Consider the following 22,102-nt stretch of genomic DNA (forward strand, 5'->3'; position numbering starts at 1 on the left):
CAATCTTACCTTTAGGATGTTGGCAGATCACTGAAAACCAGTGAATATGCACAGTGATTAAGGTTCTGAAATTAATCTCCTGGAAGACAGGGGATGCCTCCAGACCAACTATCAGATGTTACAAACTTTTAGCTCCTGAATGCAATTGAACTCCCTTCGAGAAAATGAGCAAAATATACAATCAATACGGCACAGAAAATAATGACGATCATCAGATGTATCAGTGATTAAAAAATCACTTGAGCTCTTCCTCAATATTACTGGACAGAACTGCTTGCAGAATGATTTAAGTTCTGTGACCCAGATTCATATCTCTATGAACATTTACTTTATTTAAAAAAAAAAAAAATGGCAACGTAGCAGGGATGGTGAGATGAAGAACTGCACAGCTGGGTACAGGGGCTCTCAGTCCCACAGCCCTTCCTGTCCTTTCAGCTCAACCATCTACCTATTGTAGTCTATACATAACTTTTACGTGACAGAACATTTCCTTTCATAAAACCTAGTAACTCCTACTAACCAAAAATTGGGACACACTTAGCCCCTTCCTTTCTTCTGGAAGTCCTAAATCTATGGTTTCCAACCAGGTGCTCCAGTGGCTGCCTCCAAAGTGATTTCCAAAGAAAAGCAGGCATGTATCTGGCATGTGTGCCACAAGTTTCTGAGGTGTCTGTGCCTCCTGAAAAAAACAGGGTTGAATATTCCTCCTTTGTGTTCTTCCTGAAATCTCAGAAGTTGCCACATTTCAGTCTTTCTACTTCAGTGATAGTGGTTTTGCCCATTTCAGGTAGAACTTGCCCTGCATGCTAAGCAATGACTGCTGTCAAAATGTCACATCTGATTTTTTCATAGGAAGTTTGTAGCATGTTGTATGGAACCAGCAGTTGTTTCTATATTTCTTTCAATGTATTAAGTGACAGTAATGGATGCAGAGCCTAAAGCGGTCAACTTTCTAAAGGTGAGGTAGTTTGCAATCTGTCACTGGTGACAAAACCAATTTCAAGTAGGAACATAAATGCTGCACAGAAAAGGACAGAAGGGACCTCAGCAGTTTGTTAATCTAATAATGGCAAACTTGTGGCAGTTGTGTGCTTTTTACTTCTGTAGCAATTACCTGCAGGACTTGAGGAACTTAAACAGTACTGACACCAAAAAGCTGTCCCAAGACCCAGACTGAGGCTTATTATCTCACCGTAGTAGTGACATGCCATAATCAAGCTAGGGCTAAAGACAGCCCTGGGCACTTCTCTGTGCTGCAGCTTCTCCACACTGAGGTACCTTTCTTCCAGCCTATGCATGTGTAGAGACTGCAGGGGTCTTCAAGCTTAGACACTGCTTAGCAACTCTTAGGTATCTGCCCTTGCCATGAAATACAGAGAACACGAGCTTCTATCTGCATTCCATGCCTAGTCCATAGGGACAAGCACACAAAAACAATGCCCAAAGCAGTCAGCATAGGAATCGGGGAGCCAGCAGAAAACGTGTTTGCAATATTGCATATAATTGCCTGAACGAAAGCTGCAGAAATTCCATCTAGGTGAAATATGGCGCTCACAGTCTCCCTTGGAGGTTGTTTTCATCTGGTTTTAAATTAATGAAAGGTGTTCATTAATTAAAGGTGTTCATTGCTTGCTTTCGTGCTGTGGGAGGAATTGCTGTGTAAGAGCCTAGTTAGTACAAATGGCAGGGAGTGGGGATTTGGTCTGGCACCTTCCTCTGCCTAAAACTGTTTCAAGCATCTATTGTACATGCAGCCTCGTCTTAAACATTTTTAAGTCTCATGGATGTTTTGCCACAGAAGAGAATGGCCAGTGCTAGTGACACCAAAACAGGCACAGGTCTAAAGCCCCCTGCTAAGGGCAGTCAGCCTGGAGAGGTAATCCCTGCTTCAGAGAATAGCATAAAATTCACAAACAGGCACTGGAGCAAAACCTGATCATTTGAACTGGGACCACTCTGCTTAACTCAGTTTTAAATCACCCAAGTCCTTAATTGGATATAACCATAAAATTCAGAGATTTCACTGAAAATTAATCTGTACACATGTAGGAACTACCATATCAGCAGTCATTGGCAAAGAAAATTCAGTAAGTAGTACTCTGGTTGTGTTTTTAGTGGGCACATTAGCTATTGCCCTCAAGGGAAAGGAGGGATTAAAGAAATCTGCGGCCTGACAGTGAACCATCTGCCTGCAACCTCCTATGTGACCTGATGAGGCAGGGATAGAAGTGTGTGTTCTGCCTCAAAGCAGAGTAGGGTGAATATAAAGTGTGCTTTTGGAAGAAGAACTCCAGAGGGTTTTTCATTGTTGTGGTTCTCCTTGAATGATGGGGAAGTCATAACCTTCTACCAGCACATGAAAAGGAGAATTTTGGATCAGGCAAGTTGCCAGTTGGCTGCAAAGCAGGAGGACAGAAGTGGCATCACCCACCTGCTGGAGACGGGAGGGGAGGAAATGGTGTCTTTCCCTTCCTTGGTGTCTTTGAAAGCACTTATGTTGCTCTTTGTCATAAAAACGGGCACTGCTAACTAGAAAATATCTTACAGCATGACTTATTTGCAGTTCCTGGTTGGAGCAGTGAGCAACAGGAGTGAATACATCGGGTGACTGAATCTCAAAGATACTCCTGGAAACTCCCATTGAAGTCAGGGGGAACCAAGGGTCCTTAATATCTTTCAGGACTCATTGGAGGGCAGGACGTGAAGGAAAATCTCTAGGAAGGATTCATTAGAGCTGGGTAGTTTTTTATATTGATCCTTGGTATTCGAGTGTAAACAAGTTACACCTACTTTGTAAATATGCCTTCTAATAATTTCTGTGTGACAAGTATTCTCAATGTATCCCATTCCTGAAAACTAAATTTTAATTTCAGAAAACAAATTAAAAAATAAATTCAGATTTTTGCAAGAGTTCTGATTATTCTGGAAAAATGCATTTATTGGTATGCCTTTGACATTTTCAGAAATCCTGCATCTCAAGCTGTACCACCATTTCATGGCTTCTGCCTTTTCTTAATTTCAGTTTCTGGGTTTTACGCCTCCTATCTTCCATACAATGTGAGACAAAAATAAAGTAAATGAAAAATAATTAATAAAACAAATGAATAGAATGAAAGGAGCTAAGGGGTATTTTAATTCAGTCACTGAAAATGAGACTTACTGGATCCCTTTTAAAACAGATGGCTGCCTTATCACCATGTGTCTTAATTAAGACCAATTGGTATCTAAATTCAGAGGGGCAAGCAGGGATCACTCTAAACATGTTGGCAAAAAGATCAAATTTCTTGAATGGCTATAGTCTTCTCACGGGGAGACATAAAAATTCTGTAAATAAAAGGAAAAAGTACTAATTGGTTCTTTGAAATTAGAAAAAATGTCCAGATTTCCTTTACTATTTATAGCCACCAGAACATTAATTCACAGCCTGTACAACAGATGACACCAGTCATCTGTCTATATTATGCTCAAATATTGCTATGTCCAGTAGATTAGTACAGATTTTATCATTATTGATTTAATAAAAGCCCTTTTGCAAGACAAGTGTTAACTACTGCTTTTTATAGATTTTCCCATGTACACGCAGAAAACATGTTCTTGCCTTTTACTTCATGACTAGAGAACACCAACAACATTTAACAGGCTCATTTAACATTTAACTAGCTTCCCATAACTCTGCAAAGCCCTTAGTCTGCCTAGGAGGTGTTCTGCACATGTAGTAAACTCTACTAAATCCTTAGCTTAAATAATATTGGAATAATATTTAGTCTAGCTTTCAGATGATGTACTGGTATCTCATCCAGTTACATGGCTTCATCTGCAACTGTCCTGTCCACTTGGATGGCAGTTTGGTGCTTTGGTTTTCTCAGCTCTAATTTTGGCCAATGTTGCCCTGATACGTTGAGCTTAATATCTTTAGAATAGAAAATTCTTGGTAGTATTCTTGTCACCTTTCCTAATTTTTCCTTTCCAGCCTTCGCTGTCACTATGGAAGTCAGTGCAACTTTCCACTTAATGCTCTGGGAGAGTTCCCCGCCCCTCTTGTGATTTCTCCACAGCTTATTATCCAATTTTATTTTTCCTTTTAGTCTTATTTTTAAGGTAGTACTTGGGGCATAATTTTTACAGCTTCTCTTTTCTTAGTCTCAAAGCCTTTTACTTCTTTTCAGGTTGTCTTTCAGCTGCTGACTTTGTCATCCCATAGGGAGGAGAACTGAGTATGAGCTACTCTGCAGATGGCTCTTGTAAGTCTCCAATATAAATCTGACTGAAGAATGGCAGGTGGCCAGGGGTGAGGGGTGATGGGAAGGATGGTGGTAGAGGAAGAGATGAGGAATAAAACAGTGGGAATAAGAGAGGGCAGAGTCTAGGACTGTACTATTTTTAACCAGCACAAAGCTCAAAAGAAATTTAGTGGATAAACACTGTCATAAATGTTAAGGAATTCTTTTTTTCAGGCAGAAACAAAACTAAATAGCAGAAAATCTTTACCTGACAGGATGGTGACATTCATTTTAGATATTGATTGGAATCCAATCTAACTGGTTTCAAACCAGTCATTAGGGGCATTTAGACAACTTTCCCAGTGTCGCCAGAGTCTACTTGGAGGCAGTAGGAACTCCATCTCCTTGATCTTTAAAGATCCCTAGGGACAATCCAACATGATTGGAGAAATGGTCCACACTGTTCCATTGAAGCATAGATCCCAGCATCGTGCTGCAGGCTGTAAGTGCTGCTTTCAGCTGTCTCTCTACCACACTTAGAGGGTGAAGGGGCACTGAGAGCACTCTGGGACTGCTGCAGATGTAAACTGCCACCTGATGAAAACACCTATAAGATTTTTTTCCAGTCCAAATATAACAGAAGATATCAGGGGTTCTTTTATTAAAGATTCTTCAATGGATCCCCAATACTCTCTGTGCAAGAAAAAGAGAAATAAATTAAGGATCGGGCTCCAACTTGGGTGTTGGGGGTTTTTTTCCCATATTTTATGTCTACAGAACACATATCAACCTTACTAAGTGATCAGTCCTTTCACAGATTTCTTACCTAAAATGTAGCCTGTTTGTCAGAGTGCCTCAATACAAATTAAAAAAAAACCTCAGGCCTCTGATTAAGATGAAAATATGAACAAAAGTACCATGGCAGTAATTTTTGAGAAGAAAAATCTCACCCAAGTATCAGCTCTAAGAGCAAAAAAAAGTTCTGTCTTAATCAGAAACTTTTCTCCACTGAAGGAAAGCCAAGGTACATGTAATATGACAAGCTTAGGGAATACTGAGAAATCTTATCTACCTCACGTGTATACTGTATGAGGAAAATATTAAACCTTCACTTGAAAAGTCCTTAGAGAACTAGGATTTTAACTAGAGACCATTTATAAAGCAATGGAACAACTAACTGAATTAAGGGACGCACAGTATTTTGCAATATATTTTTTTTCATCTCAGCAAACTCATGGGTTTATAAGTTTCAAGGCTAGAACAGACTAGCATGAACTTCTCTAATCTGTGTGAACCACGGCTACGCTATGCTACACAGAGATTTTTTTTTACAGAAAAACAAACTTCCTTAGTATGCAACTGAACACTTGGAAGATCTGTAATGTGACTGAAAGCAGATCTTTTACAATTAATTTCCTACTTGAAAACCTCAGGTTAGGGCAAATCAGATGTATTCTGAAAACCTGATTCAGAAGTTAACTCTTCTTTTTAAAAAATGTAATTTTCAAAATATTTAACTTTTGTTTCCTTATGGGAATGTAACCTCAAAATTAAGTTTCTTCTTGCATGAGTAACTCTTTTGACTGTGATTGATCCAGTCATCTTTTTAACTAAGTATTTTAAATATGAAAGCCTGACTAATGCAGATAAGCTGTATGCATACATTGGAATCCTATCTTCTATGCAACTTTTTTTTTTGGCAGTTGTTATTATATAATCACAGCCTTGCTGTTTAGGAAACTGAGGCAGAAGGAAGTAGCAATATTTGCCAAAGGATATATGGCAAGTCAGTGTCTGTAAAACCATAGAAGGCTGACATTGTCACACGTTCATGATCCTTCTTCACAAATGCTCTATCCTTGCTTATTTTCTCTTTATTTCACCTAGATTCAAACAAAAATATCAGTTTATTAAAACAGGTCAAATATTTATGAAGATTTATAGCAATATTTCCATAAGTGAAGACAGACATGCAAAATAAAATAACGAAACTACCTCAATACAATTGGAAGTTTAAAGCTAAAATCCCCTAAAGGTTAAAGCAGTGCTCAGCTCTGCCAAGCTGTGCAGGCAGTTTACAAAGACAGACTCTAATGAGCAATTAGAGCAATTCCTGCATTATTTATTCCTATATTGTTCTGATATTTCCAGAGACCATAGAAATAAAAAGTCTCCTACCACTCAGTGAAGCTGTGGCTGATGGTTGTGCCAGAAGTCTGCCTGTAATTATTCTGAGGGAGTTCACTACATTCTCATGTGATGTGATGTGACATACAAATGGACTGTATGACCCCCTCAGAATTTGAAATTTTGAGACATTTGTTCATAGTAAAGAATCACATTTGCAGCTTTCCACTGTTCAGGTGCTCAGCAGTAATACTAATGGTCTGGCACTGGCAATTCTTTAGGGTGAGCTGAACGACTCTAGGATCCATAGACTACATTTATTGATTATAATGGAAGGTTATCTACACATGTAATCTACACATAGTCAGCTTTTCGGTCTCAGGATGGTAAAACAGATGGAGAGAACTTTGTTCTACGTAACATTTGTGGAAGAAAAATACTTTTATTTCTATCTAAATTTGTTAAAACACAACTGATGTATTTTTAGTTGTAAATATCCTAAATTCCCCTGCTCTTCTTATGGACAGCGTAAATTTATCAGGGATGTAAAATATAAAATGTGACTTCAACTAAGAGATTATGTAGTAATCTTTAAAACAGGTACCTTGTCTGTATCTTCGCGAGCAAGAATTTTGGCAAAAGATGTAAAATCGAATTCAAGAAGCAACTAAAAATTTCACTGGAGAAAGAAGTCAAATTGAGTATGGCTTAGTAGCAGAAAGAAAATTTCCAAAGAAAACAAAACCTAAAAAAAAAAAAGAAAAACAAAAAAAGAAAGAGAAACAACCCACTAGGAAGAACAGCACATTCAGTGCTCAAGAGAAAAGGAATTAATTTTACATGCAACCACTGCTGCGGTAGTTTCTATAGCAGCCGATTTTAATGAATATCACATGGAAGCAGTAATTCATTCTAGGGTTACAAATTACCTGTTCCATGTGACAGTTGTTATCTAACCAAATTTGACACACCTGGCAGATAGACGAGGGCATAATTTGACCAGTAGACACTGCAGTTGTTGTATTGTAGCTAAGCCTCAGAAAGCACTGTGACTTAACAAAATCTCTTTGTGAAAACAAAGTATTTTTCATGTTGCCTCTGTGAAATACAGCTTTTCTCTAGGGATATTTGATTCTCTTTGGCCCCTATGTAGGTGTAAGTAAAATGCAAATAAAGCAAGAACATTTAAGACAGTATCAAGTCCGAGTAAAGCTGTGAAATTTGCTGCTGTTCATTGGCAGTGGACAATAGATGCTGCCAAGGCATATGTCCAACGTCTGCTCCACTTGAATTTGAGCGTGGATATTGGTAACCTTGTGTACTTTTGCTTACAGTTCAGTTTCTTGTGTCAGATTTAGGTCAACCACTCTGTAAAATGGAAGAAAGACAGGGAGGCTGTACCAAACACCTCACTCACTAGTAGAGATCTGACTGGAATTCAGACGCAGCGATGGCACTGAGAAATGACAACAGCAGAGAGACTCTTCAGAGACTTACTTTGGTGTTTGGCACATCAGTTACCATTTAACCAGCTGAAAGCACCACTGACAGCTCTCACAGCAAGCCAGGCAAATGTATACAGAAACTGAAAACAGTAACAGTCTTAAATAAAAGTCATCAACCATTAACTCCTTAAGTCAGATTCTGCACAGAATTACCAGACTAAATTGAGCGTGGAGAAATACCAAAGACATTATTAAGAAATTTGTAAAAGTCACCGGGACACAAGCGTTTTTCCTCCTTTAACCCAGGTCCTTCTAAACATGGGGATGGCTTTAGATACAGCAAAGTGATGTGTACAAGGAGTCAAGGTCTAGGCTAGGAGGAAATATTATTTTAAGAAATGTGCATTGGACTTAAAACAGGTAGATTTTTTCATACCAATTAGCAGCACCTGTTCTTCTGATCTGATTCTCCCAAGAGACTTTGCCAACCCCAACTCTGTCCACTCCATGACTTATGGCATTATTATATTATTTTTGTTGTAATGCTACCAAAAATGCTCTTTGTTAGAAGACCATATTTGCTCACATAACAGCTGAGCCTATACACTGTATGAAGTCATTACTAGGTCTCCTACTTGTGACAAAAAGATAATTTCAGTTTTAAAACATATAAGAGGACAAGAATGCCTAGGGAAAATTGTGGGTATTACATAAACAAATAAGTATGCTCCAGCAAAATGTCAATTAGAAGCATCATTGTGCTAAATGAAAATGCTTCATTTACTCTAGAAACCATACCTAACCTTCTCTGTGAACCTACAAGACTTAAACCTACTTTGTTGCATGCTATTCATATCTGAAGTAACAAGCTCTACCCTAATGATTCTTCATGTTCCTTATATTTTCAATGAACAGTTATACACTGCTGATAAATTTTCCTAAGTCTCTTTTTCTCTTAACTCAAAACAGACAACCATTCCATGTTATTCTTACAATTTCTCTTAGATATTCTCTTAATTCTATATGGAAAAAATGCTATTTCAAATTTCTCTTAGAACCAGGAACAGCAGTTGTTTCATATTGCTGATATTGTTTTCATTTTGTAGAGATGTGACTCAGCATCACATTCTTTACCATTAGGAAATGTTTTGTAATTTCACTTTATGATATATCAATAAAATTTTATCTTTCCCTTATTGTGCCCTTCTGAGATTGGCTTGCCATAAACTCACTTGTGTGCTGCTGTCATAGTGTTGTGCTGATTTTTCCATTGCCCAATACACTTATCATTAATATAAACCCCATTAACTCTTACTCCCATCTCAGCTAAGAATCTGACTGAAAAGCAAAGACTGAAATCAATTTCTGAGTTAGGAAGAAAATAAATGCTTGGGCAAAAATTACTTTTGAGGGAGAAAAAAAAGCAACAGCTGTTGCAATTATTGTATGAAATTAAGAGTATTACAAATGCAAGAAGTACAGACTACAGCTTCTTTAAGATGGTCAGACATTCTAGTTCAAAAATATTGGGGTTGTTCCTCCTAAATTTTTGTACCAATGCAAATGTATGACTAAACGTGTTGCCTTTCTTTTGTCTGTATTTTAGCAGCTGCTGAACTACTTCTATCCCATTTCCTAGTGCCAGAGTCAGATATTGCTTCTGTTTCTGTTTCACTGTACAGTTATGTGGCTGATCTGTATTAGTACATTTGCAGCATCTTGTTGTTCTTATCTCCAGAGCACCTGGGCCCAAGAGAAAATAAAGAAAGGGGAAGCAAAAGAGAGGTGCTAGAGGGTGACGTGTAATGGCAGGAAAAAACTAGTTCAGTGTGACTGAGAAGAAACTGATGCACATAGATTGCAGGGTGAATTAGGCTGGATACGGAAGCTTAGCAGAACATGGGTAAAGATTTTCACTTTAGCCCCTGCTCCCAGGGACTGCTTATAATTCGCAATCACCATATAAAGACAAACAACAACAACTCTTATTGACAGCAATGCATTTCAGGTAAAGAGAGCTGTGCAAAGGCAAAGCTACGGTTTTAATCTTCTCCGTCAGGGAAGGGCACTGAGCTGAGACTCCCATATTTTCAGCAAGTGCTCTAACACTGACCTACAGAAGAAAAAAGAATGTACTCCAGTTTTGAAAGTGTTTATATGGAAAGCTAAACCTGAATTCTGCAACTACTTAAGATTTCAGAGGCAAGAGGCAGGAATGCTTAGTTTGGATTATCCTAGCAGGATCTATGCTCTGAGCAGCTTTGCCCTGTCAAGTCTGAGGTGCTTTCTGGACATGCTGAAGACCTTCTGTTACTTTGGGAACTTTAAAGTTCACTATTAAAGGAAATATGGTAACTTTTCTGGACTTGAGATTTTGAGGATTTAATTTGGATTTATGTGTCTGCTATCCCCAAAGTCATCCTTTTACATCTCAGTTCACAACCATACACAAGAGGTAAACTTTAAATTCTTTGGATTTTTGATGCAAACGATATTGCAACTGTTCCTATGCTTTTTTAGGCTTCAGACTGGCAGCTTTCCATGTAATCAGATATCCATGGGCCAGGCAGAGCTTTAGTGATGTTTCTGACCTAGTTTTCAGAACAGGCACCATATCTTATATATGATGATAAATAATTGAGATATACAGATCTGCTTTCACTTTGCAGGAGGTCTAGGGTTAAAATAGCAAAATTTGCTTACGTAACAAACGAAGAAATTCTCCATTTGCTCTCTAACAGCAATAACACATAGAAGATCACTCATTGGCACATATATCAAGACCTATTGTTTCAATTGTTCAGCCTTTCACAAAATGGCCTTAGAATAGAACTCCGATTTGATTTATTCAGAAAAAAAATAAAAAAAGATGAAAATTTGTAAATAATACTAACAGTATTTGAAAAGTCAAGTAGAAAATCCAGCATTCAATTTTAAAACTAAAATTTAAGGAAGACAAACCAACAAAGTTAACACTTAAATTTTATTTAGCATTCACTTTCTAATATTTGTCCAGTAATAATAATAGCTATCAGTTAAACTGTATTTCAATATTAGTGAACGAATAGATTTTTTTTTTTGTCTTGCAGAAGAAGCACTGAAGGTCAGCAACTGTACTTCAAAATTTCTCCAACTCTTGTTCTCTTTACACAGGAGCTGGTTTAAGACACTGCTCTGTTTGAGAGCTTTTAGACTGGATATATCTTCGCTTACAACCGGGACTTCTTCACTTTGATCCTCAGTTATCACATCTTCACTGTCTGACAGCGTGCACAGGAGTGTATCATTTTCATAGGTAGGAAAATAATACCTAAAAGTAACAAGATGTAATTACTAGATAGTCACCTATTTTGTTTGAGAGGCTGAGATTACATTTTTTAATGAGATTAGATTTTTAAAAAAGGAAAAATGAGCCAGTCTGGTTGTCTGGAATGATAGTATGCAGAACACCCAAAAAATCAACTGGTAAGGAATCCTTCTGCTGTGCCTTTTGCAACTGGACTTGTCTGTCTCGTATTGGCCTTTTTAGCCACCAGCGCGCTTGTAGCAAATGTGGGTAGAGCCCTTCCCAAGTCTTCATCTGAGAAGCCTAGCCATGATGATGTACGATGTTCAGTCATAGAGAAGAGCTGACAAACTGACAAGACTTTCCCCTCTTTCTTCACCCATATGTTGTCATAACTGAGACAGCAGATACAGATTTGTCCCACAACAAATGCCGAACTGAGGTGTTTGAGTTAGACCACTCCCTGTGCTCTACTACCAGTACAGCATCATCCCCTGGACCTATATAGCCTACTTAGAGTCTGAACCAGTGTTTTGTATGAGCTCTCTCTATTTTCTGTGGAAAAAATATGGGTAAACAACCAACTTGTTTTGATGCCTGAAGTTAGGTAGACATCATGAATACATCTACACTAGACACACAAAAGAAGTGGTTTGATGTGGTTCTAGAACAATTTTGCAACAATAGACTTCTCTACTATACTGACTTTAAATGCAGATCCCATATATGGTGACAGTGCATCCTGAATGCAACTAGAAGAGCATTATCTCACATTCATTTTAGCTTCAGACTGTAGAGATTTCTAATTCTGAGTAGTTTTGAGAATACTTATTATTTTATCTGGACCAGTAGAGCTGGGGTCCTCAGGGCTCTGTTGTGTTGGCAAAAAACTCAGAACTTTTGACTTCCTGTTTCACAGATATTATCAAGTAAAAGTATAAATGCCAAAAGAAATATGTTTGCCCTTACTGTGGTTGATCCCATGTAGATCTGGCTGGTAGGAATGCAATGTGTTTGGTCTCTTCCATATTGACTGATCAATACCCCTTTGGACTGAAATTTCTCCTGGCAGTTGTAACAACGACAGTGAGGATTTCTCTTCTGATGAAATTCACTAGCTTTACTTGCTGATAAAAGTTCAGACCTGGGAGAGATGGTAGCAAACAAACACTGGAAATGTAAAACTTAATCTACAAATGCTTTCTTGGATTAAGTATAAGATTGAAGAGTTTATTGAAGACCAGCACTGCCTGAACGCTGTTACTTAGCAAATTAACTGAACAAATGCTTTTTCTACTGCAGGGAAACTAACTCTTCTTTCAATGTAAAATCTGCAAACACTTTGCTTCTTCTCAGTCTAAGTCTAAGTCTCTAAGTCTAGTGACAGAGCTCCAGGGGGAGGCAAATAGGTTGAGGAATATCAGGGAATGAGAGGGAGACTGACTGTTGGAACTGCATCCTGCCTTCCTGGGATAGGCCCAAGGGGCAGACAGGATACATGATATGGAGGATTTCCTGCTCTCCCTCCGCCTGCCTGAGCACAGCAACTTAAGGGACAGAGGATAATGGCAACAAGTCCCTGCCCTGTGAGGCAGGCATGTCTTCTCTGTGAGTGCCCCACCTGCCCAGGTTCCCCAGAGTAACAGGTATGAGCCTCTGCAAGTGGAACCCAACAGTGATGAGGACAACAGTTCATCCAGCATGAAACTGTCACTGGGTTAAGTCAGTCTATGCCCTGGACGAAAATCACTTCCATAAAGAAAAAAAGACACATCATTGTCATACGAGACTCCCTTTGGAGGAACAGAAGGCCAATATGCCAACCAGACTCACTTCTTGGGAAGTCTGCTGCCTCCTTAGTGCCTGGGTTAAAGGTGTGATGAGAAAGCTTACTACCCTCATGGGTAATTATCCATTATTGATTTTTCAGGTGAGCAGTGGTGAAGTTGCAATAAGAAGTCTGAAGGCAATCAAGAGAGACTTCAGGAGCACAGACACTATTCTCCTCTGTGCTTCCAGTTGCAGGAAATAATGAGGGAAGAAACAGGAAGAGCCAGCAGATTAGTATCTGGCTCTGAGCCCACTGTCACTGGAAGAATTTGGGAGTTTGATCATGGATCAGTCAACATGATCCCAGGTCTGCTGGCAACAGACAGGGTACACCTGTCTCAAAGGGGGAAAAGGATCTTTGCACAGGAGTTAGCAGGACTCATTGAGACAGCTTTAAACTAGATTTGAAGGGGGAAAGGGATAAAACCAGACTCCCTAGAGATGAGCCTGGGGCAGGATGCCAGTGTGTGATGTTCAACCATGAGAAGTGCCGGGTCCTGCACTTGAGACACACAACCCCATGCAGTGTCACAGGCTTGGGGAAGCTTCCTCATGGAAAAGGAGATGGAGGCATTGGTTGACAGCCAGCTGAACATGAGCCAGCAGTGTGCCAAGGTGGCCAAGAAGACCAATGGCATCCTGGCTTGTATCAGAAATAGTGTGGCCAGCAAGACCAGGGCAATGACTGACCCCCTGCTTCACCTGAAGAAAAGGAGACTCAGGGGTGACCTTATCACTCTCTAGGTCTACTTGAAAGAAGGTTGTAGCCAGGTGGGGGTTGTCTCTTCTGCCAGGTAACAAGCAATAAGGGGAGGTTTAAGTTCGATATGAGGACAAATTTCTTCACTGAAAGGCTTGTCAAGCATTGGAACAGGCTGCTCAGAGGAAGTGGTTGAGTCACCATCCCTGGATATATTGGAAAGACGTATGGATGTGGCACTTACAGGGACACAGTTTAGTGGTGAACTTGGCAGTGCTGCTTTAACGGTTGGACTAGATGATCTTAAAGGTCTTTCCCAACTTAAATGATTCTGCTCTACAGCAGAAAGCAACACTGGTCAAACAAAGCTTAAGTACAGCCTTCTAAGTTGCAAGCAAGTATAACAGGCATAATAACAATACTACTTCCAGGGCTCCAGCAGCCAGACCTGGGACTCAGAGAGCAGGTATCTGTAGAAGCCACTCTGCAAAGAATCCAATGGTTCTAAAGAAAACAGCACACTCCTTGGCACTAACAACAGTTCCAGAAAAATAAAGTGTCCTTGGCTTGCTTTAGTAAGCTGGCAGAAACCAGTTTCCATAATGGAAAGTTAAATGTTCATGCAAAAATAAAACTGATAAAGTTGTTTTCCTCTATTCTTATGATGTGGTTTTCTCCACACTAGTGGCAAACGCTGACAATTACAACACCTCTTACTCACCATGCTCTGACTTATTTTAGGAAAGTCAAATCCATGTGATTTCTGGAGGAAAAAAAAAGAAAAGAAAAAAAATCTATTTCCACTACTTCTACTATTTCAAGTTAAAAACAGCTTAGCTTTTCACAGACTGACACAGACATATGCATATAGAGATATAAACATTAATACATGAAACAAATCCCCAAAGTTTTGTTTCATCAGAAACTTTCATATTCTGTTAAACTGTAATGCTCCTGTTAACTAGTTTATAAAACTGAAACACAGATGCTAACCATTAAATACATTTAACCATCAAACACTATGATATTAAGATGCTACTTCTTTAGTGTCTGTAACAGTCTGTACACTCACAAATAACAGCTAATCATACTCTTAATGTAAAACTTGACTCCTCTGCATATTTTAGAGAACAGATGCTGGAGACACATGCAGTACTTTAGTTCTGTACTGAAGAGGGCATTCTAATGCAGCAGCTGATTTGATCTAACAAAGACATTACAAACTCAATTTTTAATTCCAAAGTGATGAAAAACTGTTATTTAAACAAGTCTTACCTGCATGTGAAGATACAGTTTTTCTGTGGTGTCTGCTTGTTGTTCACAGAACAGGCAAACTGCACGTACAGGATGCTCTTCCCAGTCAGACCAGTCTCTTATGAATAAAAATCAAAAGATAATTTAATTGTGGAGAAGGGAAGACACATTTTTGTGAAAGGGCCCTTCAGACTCTGCAGTTACAAGACTAGAAATAACACAGGGAAACTGAGTACTTTAAAGGGGGCAAGAGACAGTGTGGATTTATAGCTGGATATATGATTACAAGTCTAAAAAATATTACAAATTCAAGAATAACTGAGCAGTTACTGCTGGGTAATTTCTGTGTAGACAGGCATTAAGTCCTACTTGAAACTGTTTGGACTACTTCAATTTCTATCCAGTCTGACAAGTCATCAAATATTGCTTTCACTATATATTTTTATAAAGTCTTTTAAAATTATTTTATACCTTTCTAATATTTCAATACACCATCCAAAGTCATAATCAGGCAGAGCTTACTCTGTTATTTACTTATTAAATATTAATATTCCTAAGACACTAATTAATGCTACATTAGACATGCACACAGAGAATACTTCACCAACACATCATTTAAAAACCCTAGTACTGCTGAGAAATAGAAATATTCCTGCAACCAGGTATAACTAAGTAAAATAAAGCTCAAGTCACAGAGAGAACCAGGAAGATCAGGGATCCTGATACCCATTTACTTCCTGCTTATTCCATTTCCTACAGCCAAGGAAATCACCTCTGCAGTGATCTGAGGGCCTGGACCACAGAAGAATGCAGACGAGATGAATGTTACCCTCAATCAGCACTGCCGAGAAGCTTCATTTGAAATCCTGCTTAATCTCTAGTTATTACCTTTTTATCAGATTTTTTCCTACAATTTCTTTCTCATGCTGACATTTTTGATGCTTACTCCTGATACTTATATTTGAGTAAAAGCTGTTCAGCTGGTTTTTGTGTACAAAAGTCAAAAAAAAAAAAAAATCCATTTGGTCTACATCATTACAAACCCAGAAGGCACTTGTTTGAGCCCAAGCCAAATGAAAAATAGGCTTGCGGTTGAAATATGAAGCTTACAGCCCTCATTGCTGAGACATGGTTTTAATGAGAACAATTTGGAAGTGATTTGATTGGCTTAGATGAATTTTAACTGCGTACTAACTATGCACAGCATTTTCCCTGTAACTACTTTCAAAAATAATGGTCTTGCGAGCCTTTGTAATGGGCACATAAGTAACTCTTACTCTTCTAGGTTATCTAGTAATTCCCGGTCGTCCTCTGACTGCACTTCCTCCCAGGACTTTCCAAATTCCTGGGGAAAAAAGGAAAGAAAACAATAAAATATTCCCGATTCACATCACAATTGTCAATCAACTGAATGAACATCTCAGAAGTCACAATAACTTATTCTGGATCACTTCAGTATTTCTGTGAGTTAAAGGCAGTCATACAACACTGCTTAGCAATAATTTTAAAAATAATAATTATTTTTGTCTTTTAATAGGGCATTCCCCACCTATGTCTTTGAAGAAGATGATTTGGCACAGAGTTCTCAAGAACAGTAGAGTATTGCAAGACTACAAGATGTTCCTGAGGTGGGTATGTTATCCCTGTCTCAAGTTTGCCCTCACACTTCCTCAATCCAATCTGTCTACTTGCTCTTCATGCAGCATATGCTGCTTAATGCAGCTGTCACACCTGAGACTTTGTTGGCATAGCTACATCAGCCAGTGCTTGTTCCTTGTTCAAGGCTATGTCAGTAAAAACACATGGTAAACTTAGCTTCAGAGTACTCCAAAAAGACAGTGTGAGCCAGGGCATAGACCTCTCAGCTAGATTCCAGTCTGTCTTCCATCCTCTCCTTGTGAATGTGAGCACATCTATCATGGTGTTCTGTTCTTCCTTTTACTTTTTGTGTTGTTTATTTATATCTTCAAGACCTTCAGCACAAAGTATGTCACAATACCTTTGTGCAGCATTCAGCACAATAGCAAGCACTCTCAGCATGACTGAGATATAAATAACAGGCAATAAAATGCTGAAGCGCTCTACTGAAATACCAGCAATGATCTTCAGCTAGTGTTTTTCTTTTCTTGGATTTTTCTTGTCTTTAAAAATAAACCCAAGCAAACTAACCAGTAATCAGAATAGTATTTGTGAACTCATATTTATGATGACTGTGAAGGACTCACAAAGGTCATCATAGTTGACAATCTTTTCCCCATTAAAAAAAAAAAGGTAGCTAATAAAAATATAATACTTTAATTAATTTTATTCAAACATTCTTTGTAATAAATATATTTAATAACATCCCAGGTAACAAGTATTATTATTGCCTTTATGGTTGTTTGGAAGAAGAAGGAAAAGATTTAATCATCTAACAATTTTATAAGAATTTTTAAAGTTGTTAGTGTCTATCAGGAAAATGATAAACAATTGTCTCTAGACAGCTCTAAACCTAATGTCATCAGATACTACGAAATGAAAATTCAGTAATTAATTCAGTGATGCTACATGGTAGTGTGTAAACTCTCTGAGTTAGAGGGGAGACTCATTAATGTCACCATTACTGTGAGATAACATGAAGCCATTAACACCTCTCACCACATGTTCTCCCAGCTGCACACCAGTTTCCTGTGTCTGCTAATGTTAACACCTTAATGAGCGGATAGTGGCTCACAACCACTGCAAAATGAAGACAAATGCTCACAATTTTTCCCCTTACCAGCTTGAAGTATATGAGCACAAAAGACTATGTTCAAAACAATGGCCAATATTAAGTTTCACCTTTAATTAAAGGTGAAAGGGAAAAACCATGCACAAACTTTATTATTGCTGCTGTTTGTTTATGGTGTTTCTGTGAAGAAGGCAAAGGGGAATCTTGCAAGAGATCTCTGCTTCCCTCCTTTATTTATATTCAGAGGAGAAAAAAAAAGAGGAAAAGGAAAAAGCTAACCAGGTCTTGTATCACTGGAAAATTGCATGGTGAATGGATAACTAGGGACACTGTGCAAAGAGACCGAAGCTGAGCAATTGGGTGGAAAAAAGTTCTTTGAAACATTCTTAAAACTCTTTCAGTGTTTTTTTGTTTGTTTGGTTTGGTTTGGTTTTGTTTGTTTGTTTGTTTTTAATTTTTCATAGTTTTTTTTTAAAAACCCTTTTTCAGTTGCTTGATGGGCATCTGGGATCAAGGGTGCTTTTGTTAAGCATTCAACTTTCTTTGCTCCTTCATCCAAGATGCAGGAGTTCCCAGCAATCATCTCTTGAGATTCCCAAGAAATTCTTAACAAAACCAGAGAAAAAATGAGACGACTATTGTTAATAGTTCAAACAGTAGAAAATGCATAATTAAAAAACTGAAGGCCTTGCAATATATTCAAGAAAAAACAATTTTTTACTGTGTATCTCACAGAGAGGATGGTCCTACAGAAAAGTGAGGAGAGCACGCAAATGTATGGGGTTTGATTATTTTCTCTTTCAAAATGAAGTCTAAATGCACAGAGATGAAATGCCTCACTGACAATTTACTTTCTCAACTTGTGTGCAGTTTTAAAGGTTCTACAGGGAGAGAGTCTGTGTGCCTCACTGAGGCAACAACACACCTCAGCTTGAAAAGAAGTGCTGAGATGGGAGAAACCAGAAACAGCAGCTGGTATCTCAAGCAGTTTTCCCTAAAGACCAGTTGCTGAACTACATGCAAATAGAGTTCCAGGCCTGTGGACCTCAGAAACTCCAAACAGATGCTGCTTTACTACATGTAATTTATCCTACTGCTAACCTGTGAGCAACAGAATATGTCAATGACATGGAGGTAAACAAATAAATGATGTGGAAATAGATCATGACAGAAGTCATAGGAAGTTACAGAATATCAAAATATTTACAAAGGAATATGCACTTATGTTACTCACTGCTATGCGAAATTAGAAATTTAGGGGAGAATATTGCCAACAAATAGACAGAAAAGGTAACTTATGTTATGAAAACAGATTCTCATATCTGCACTACAAACACAAATGAAGTCAAAAGCAGAATGGACGGAAAGGTAGAAGGCAGGCAAGACTACTGCTCTAAATGAAATCGATGGGAGCTCTGCCACCAGTTTAAAAGACAAGTAAGACCTGGCCAAAAGATCATGAGGCAATTCAGCAGACATTCTCAGGCCATCTGAACAAAAAGTCCTTAAAACTTCTTGGTACAAAAGCCACAAATAAAGGAAACTGCCAGTTCCAGCTAATAAGACTATTTTATGCAGTGTTTGGTGAAGATAATAGGTCATGGAAAATATAAAAAAAGGACAATAATGTCTGTAAGATGGTTGCAATAAAGAACTATCAATTAAATAGCTTAAGATCTAATTGCTGATGGAAAAGCTTTACACATTCTAAAGTGTATAAGACTGTGACAATATTGATTTTATCACTGGAGACCTACCTAGTTTACAGTCTCTTTCTGATGAAAAAAAACCTTGATCAACTGGAATACAGAAGATCAAAATTAAAACTTCTGTGAAAAACATACAAAAAATAGCTAAATTGTATGCCTACATCTTTAGGTTAAGGTGAATTCAGTAGCAAATTTTGAAACACTATATCTGTCATTGCAGATAAGTTATGTAAACCATGTCTGTGTCTGTGAAATCGTATAATTCCCCTGGACATTAGGAGCAATGGGAAACACAGATCTTTAAAACTCATTGGTAAGTCAGTAAAGCTTCACAGTACACATTAAAAAAAATATCCTCTAGTGAGCTGTGAGGTGCTAGGGGAGAGGAAGCAAAATCACTCTATCAAGTAATTACAGAAAGCAGACCCCGTGTAACATTTAGAATTTAATGAATATAGACTCAGCTTCAAAAAACATCCTATCACATTTAATATAATCTACTCTAGACCACATATGTGCAGTACGGAATGTTTTCTCCTTACTATGTAAAGGCCAATCTACTGAACTCCTAGTGAACAAACTGAGGTTTTTCCTTTTAATCTTCTTCAATTAAAGAAGGGGGTTATCAAAAGCTATTTGAAAAGCAAACACTTTCCACTACATAAGAACATTCCTAAAAATCTGCTGTGTGCAATACACATTTTATAGTGAACTACCTTGTAAGTGTTTAAGACCGAGCTTTTAGTCTGTTTTCAATCCTTATTTTTAAATAAAATCCTTTCTTTAAAGATGAAACGTCAGCACTTCTGAAGTGGGTACAGGTCAAAGGATTACAAAGACTGAGTGGAAACAGCCCACTGAGTAGATTGTAGTGAACGACAACTGAAAATGTGTGGAAAGAAAACACGGCTGTAGCAAAGCATATAGAGCCAGACATAGAATTGTGATTATCTGAAGCATCTCCAGAAGATGCTCTGGCAGCACACTGGTACAAATCTTGCACATGAAGACCTCCTTGCCCAATTTTAAACATCTTGGTGGTTTGACATACCCTATTTGAATTATATTTACTATCATCTGTAATTGCAAGGACCTGAAAAAATATGTCTCTGAGTGACTAAGACACCCTGCAAGTCCTGGCCAGAATACCAGGCAAAGAGGATCAAGGCCCTGACTGTCAAACTGTTTACGTTCTGTGGCCATGTCAGCAGCATGACCCAGACCATGCTTAGACATGGTTCAGGAAGCATACAGGCCCTTGAGATCATTGTCAGCAAACAGGATGGACAAGGCCACCAGTTTTGGAGCAACTGGAGAGAGTGGAAAAGAGGTTAGGTATATGAATATTAGCCTTGCTGTTTTATTTACTTTGGCATATTCTGCTTATTAACATGACACAGCCACTGTGTCTGTACTGATGTTATGACCTCCCTGTATGTCTCTCAAATTTTTCAAGTAGTACTTCATGGTTCTCTGCGCTTTCTGGGCAGTCATCTCAATCAATTTCCTAATCTAAAATGGGAGAGATTAAAATCTGAGTAACGCCTATTTATAACCTGGATGTTAGCACATGTAGAAGGCACAAAGACTACTTCAGGTGAACTACAGTTATTTCTGGGACAGAACATAACTTTTGAAGCAGCTCCTATATTCACAAGTTGAAGGCAGCAAGTGAAAATCTGCTACACACACATGTACACAATCTCAGAGGTCTGAGATACAAAATATTTAGCAACATACACCTACCTGGAGGTTAAAAACTAACAGTTTTTCTTTCATCTATGTATCTTCCATTTTCGTCCTCTTTGCATTATTTTATACTCTGAAGAGCACTTCCAGCTTAAGGTTTGTAGAAAACAAGCTCAAAGCAAATAGCATTCAAGCTACACCCCCATCTACTTCATTGCTCGATCTCATTTTCCCTTCTAGTTATTAAGGTAGAGACTGAGCACTAATGACATGATGATTAGTGTCTCTTCAAGCTACATTCTTGCATCTCTCAAAATCAATTCTCAACAACAAATGTTTACTAATGCTTAGTTTGAAATTATCCAGAATATCATACCATAAATGAGCATATTTCTTAAGAGTACTTCACTTGATTTTTGACCTTTATACTAATTGCTAGTTTGGAATTACTCACTTTTAACTAGATATTGTCTGTATCTTTTTAGTCAATTTACTAATTATTCATAGAACTACTTACCAAGTAATTAATGATATAAAATTTGTCATATTCTTTGTTTTTGGCATTGATTCTGCGATGCTGCTTCTTTCTCATGTGATCTTTAAGTGTGTTTTTGTCTCTGAAGACTTTTTCACAATATAAACACTGCAAACTAAAATAAAAGGTAACAGGTCAGCATGTTAAAAGGAAAACAGTACAGCATAATAACCTTTAATAAACTGGAGTTACGTATAGTAAAGATTAATCCTAAGCATGTGAAAGCAAGCTAAATAAAAGAGAAAGGTTATTTGAAAAAAACACCAAAACAAGACAAGCTTAGATCAGAGTAGAATCAACACAGAATAACAATGACATAAAATGAAAATACAGATAATAAAATGTTTACTGTTGGCCCTCTATGCAAAGTGGGAGAAAAGTCTGATTACCCAAAATTGGCCTGGGAAGGCCATTGATTGGTCAACACGTGAACTCTTCAACTCAGCATACACTTATACTGGCATCCAACCCATCTGTAACTGTTTCTTTGTAATTCAGAGTGAAAAAACCCCAATCTCCTGAACATACTACTTCTCTTTTGAAACAATTTACATTAGCTAAACAGAAAGTTTTTATGATTCTATCTCAAAAGAGAGG

At 38.0% G+C, this 22,102-nt stretch overlaps 1 protein-coding gene across 1 annotated transcript in view; it reads right to left on the bottom strand.

Annotated features, from left to right (window-relative positions):
* Positions 1–10,757: 10,757 nt before the first annotated feature.
* ZNF277 (zinc finger protein 277) overlaps positions 10,758–22,102 on the bottom strand; it is a 51,874-nt gene continuing 40,529 nt past the window's right edge. Inside the window, 9 exon segments of the mRNA XM_032689224.1 lie at positions 10,758–11,102; positions 12,048–12,115; positions 12,117–12,169; positions 12,172–12,222; position 12,975; positions 14,330–14,371; positions 14,884–14,980; positions 16,140–16,207; positions 21,488–21,620. Coding sequence (XP_032545115.1) covers positions 10,787–11,102; positions 12,048–12,115; positions 12,117–12,169; positions 12,172–12,222; position 12,975; positions 14,330–14,371; positions 14,884–14,980; positions 16,140–16,207; positions 21,488–21,620 — 829 coding nt within the window. The 3' untranslated portion in view covers positions 10,758–10,786.

Source organism: Chiroxiphia lanceolata, chromosome 5 (genome assembly GCF_009829145.1).
Source record: "Chiroxiphia lanceolata isolate bChiLan1 chromosome 5, bChiLan1.pri, whole genome shotgun sequence".
Taxonomy (NCBI): Eukaryota; Metazoa; Chordata; class Aves; order Passeriformes; family Pipridae; genus Chiroxiphia; species Chiroxiphia lanceolata.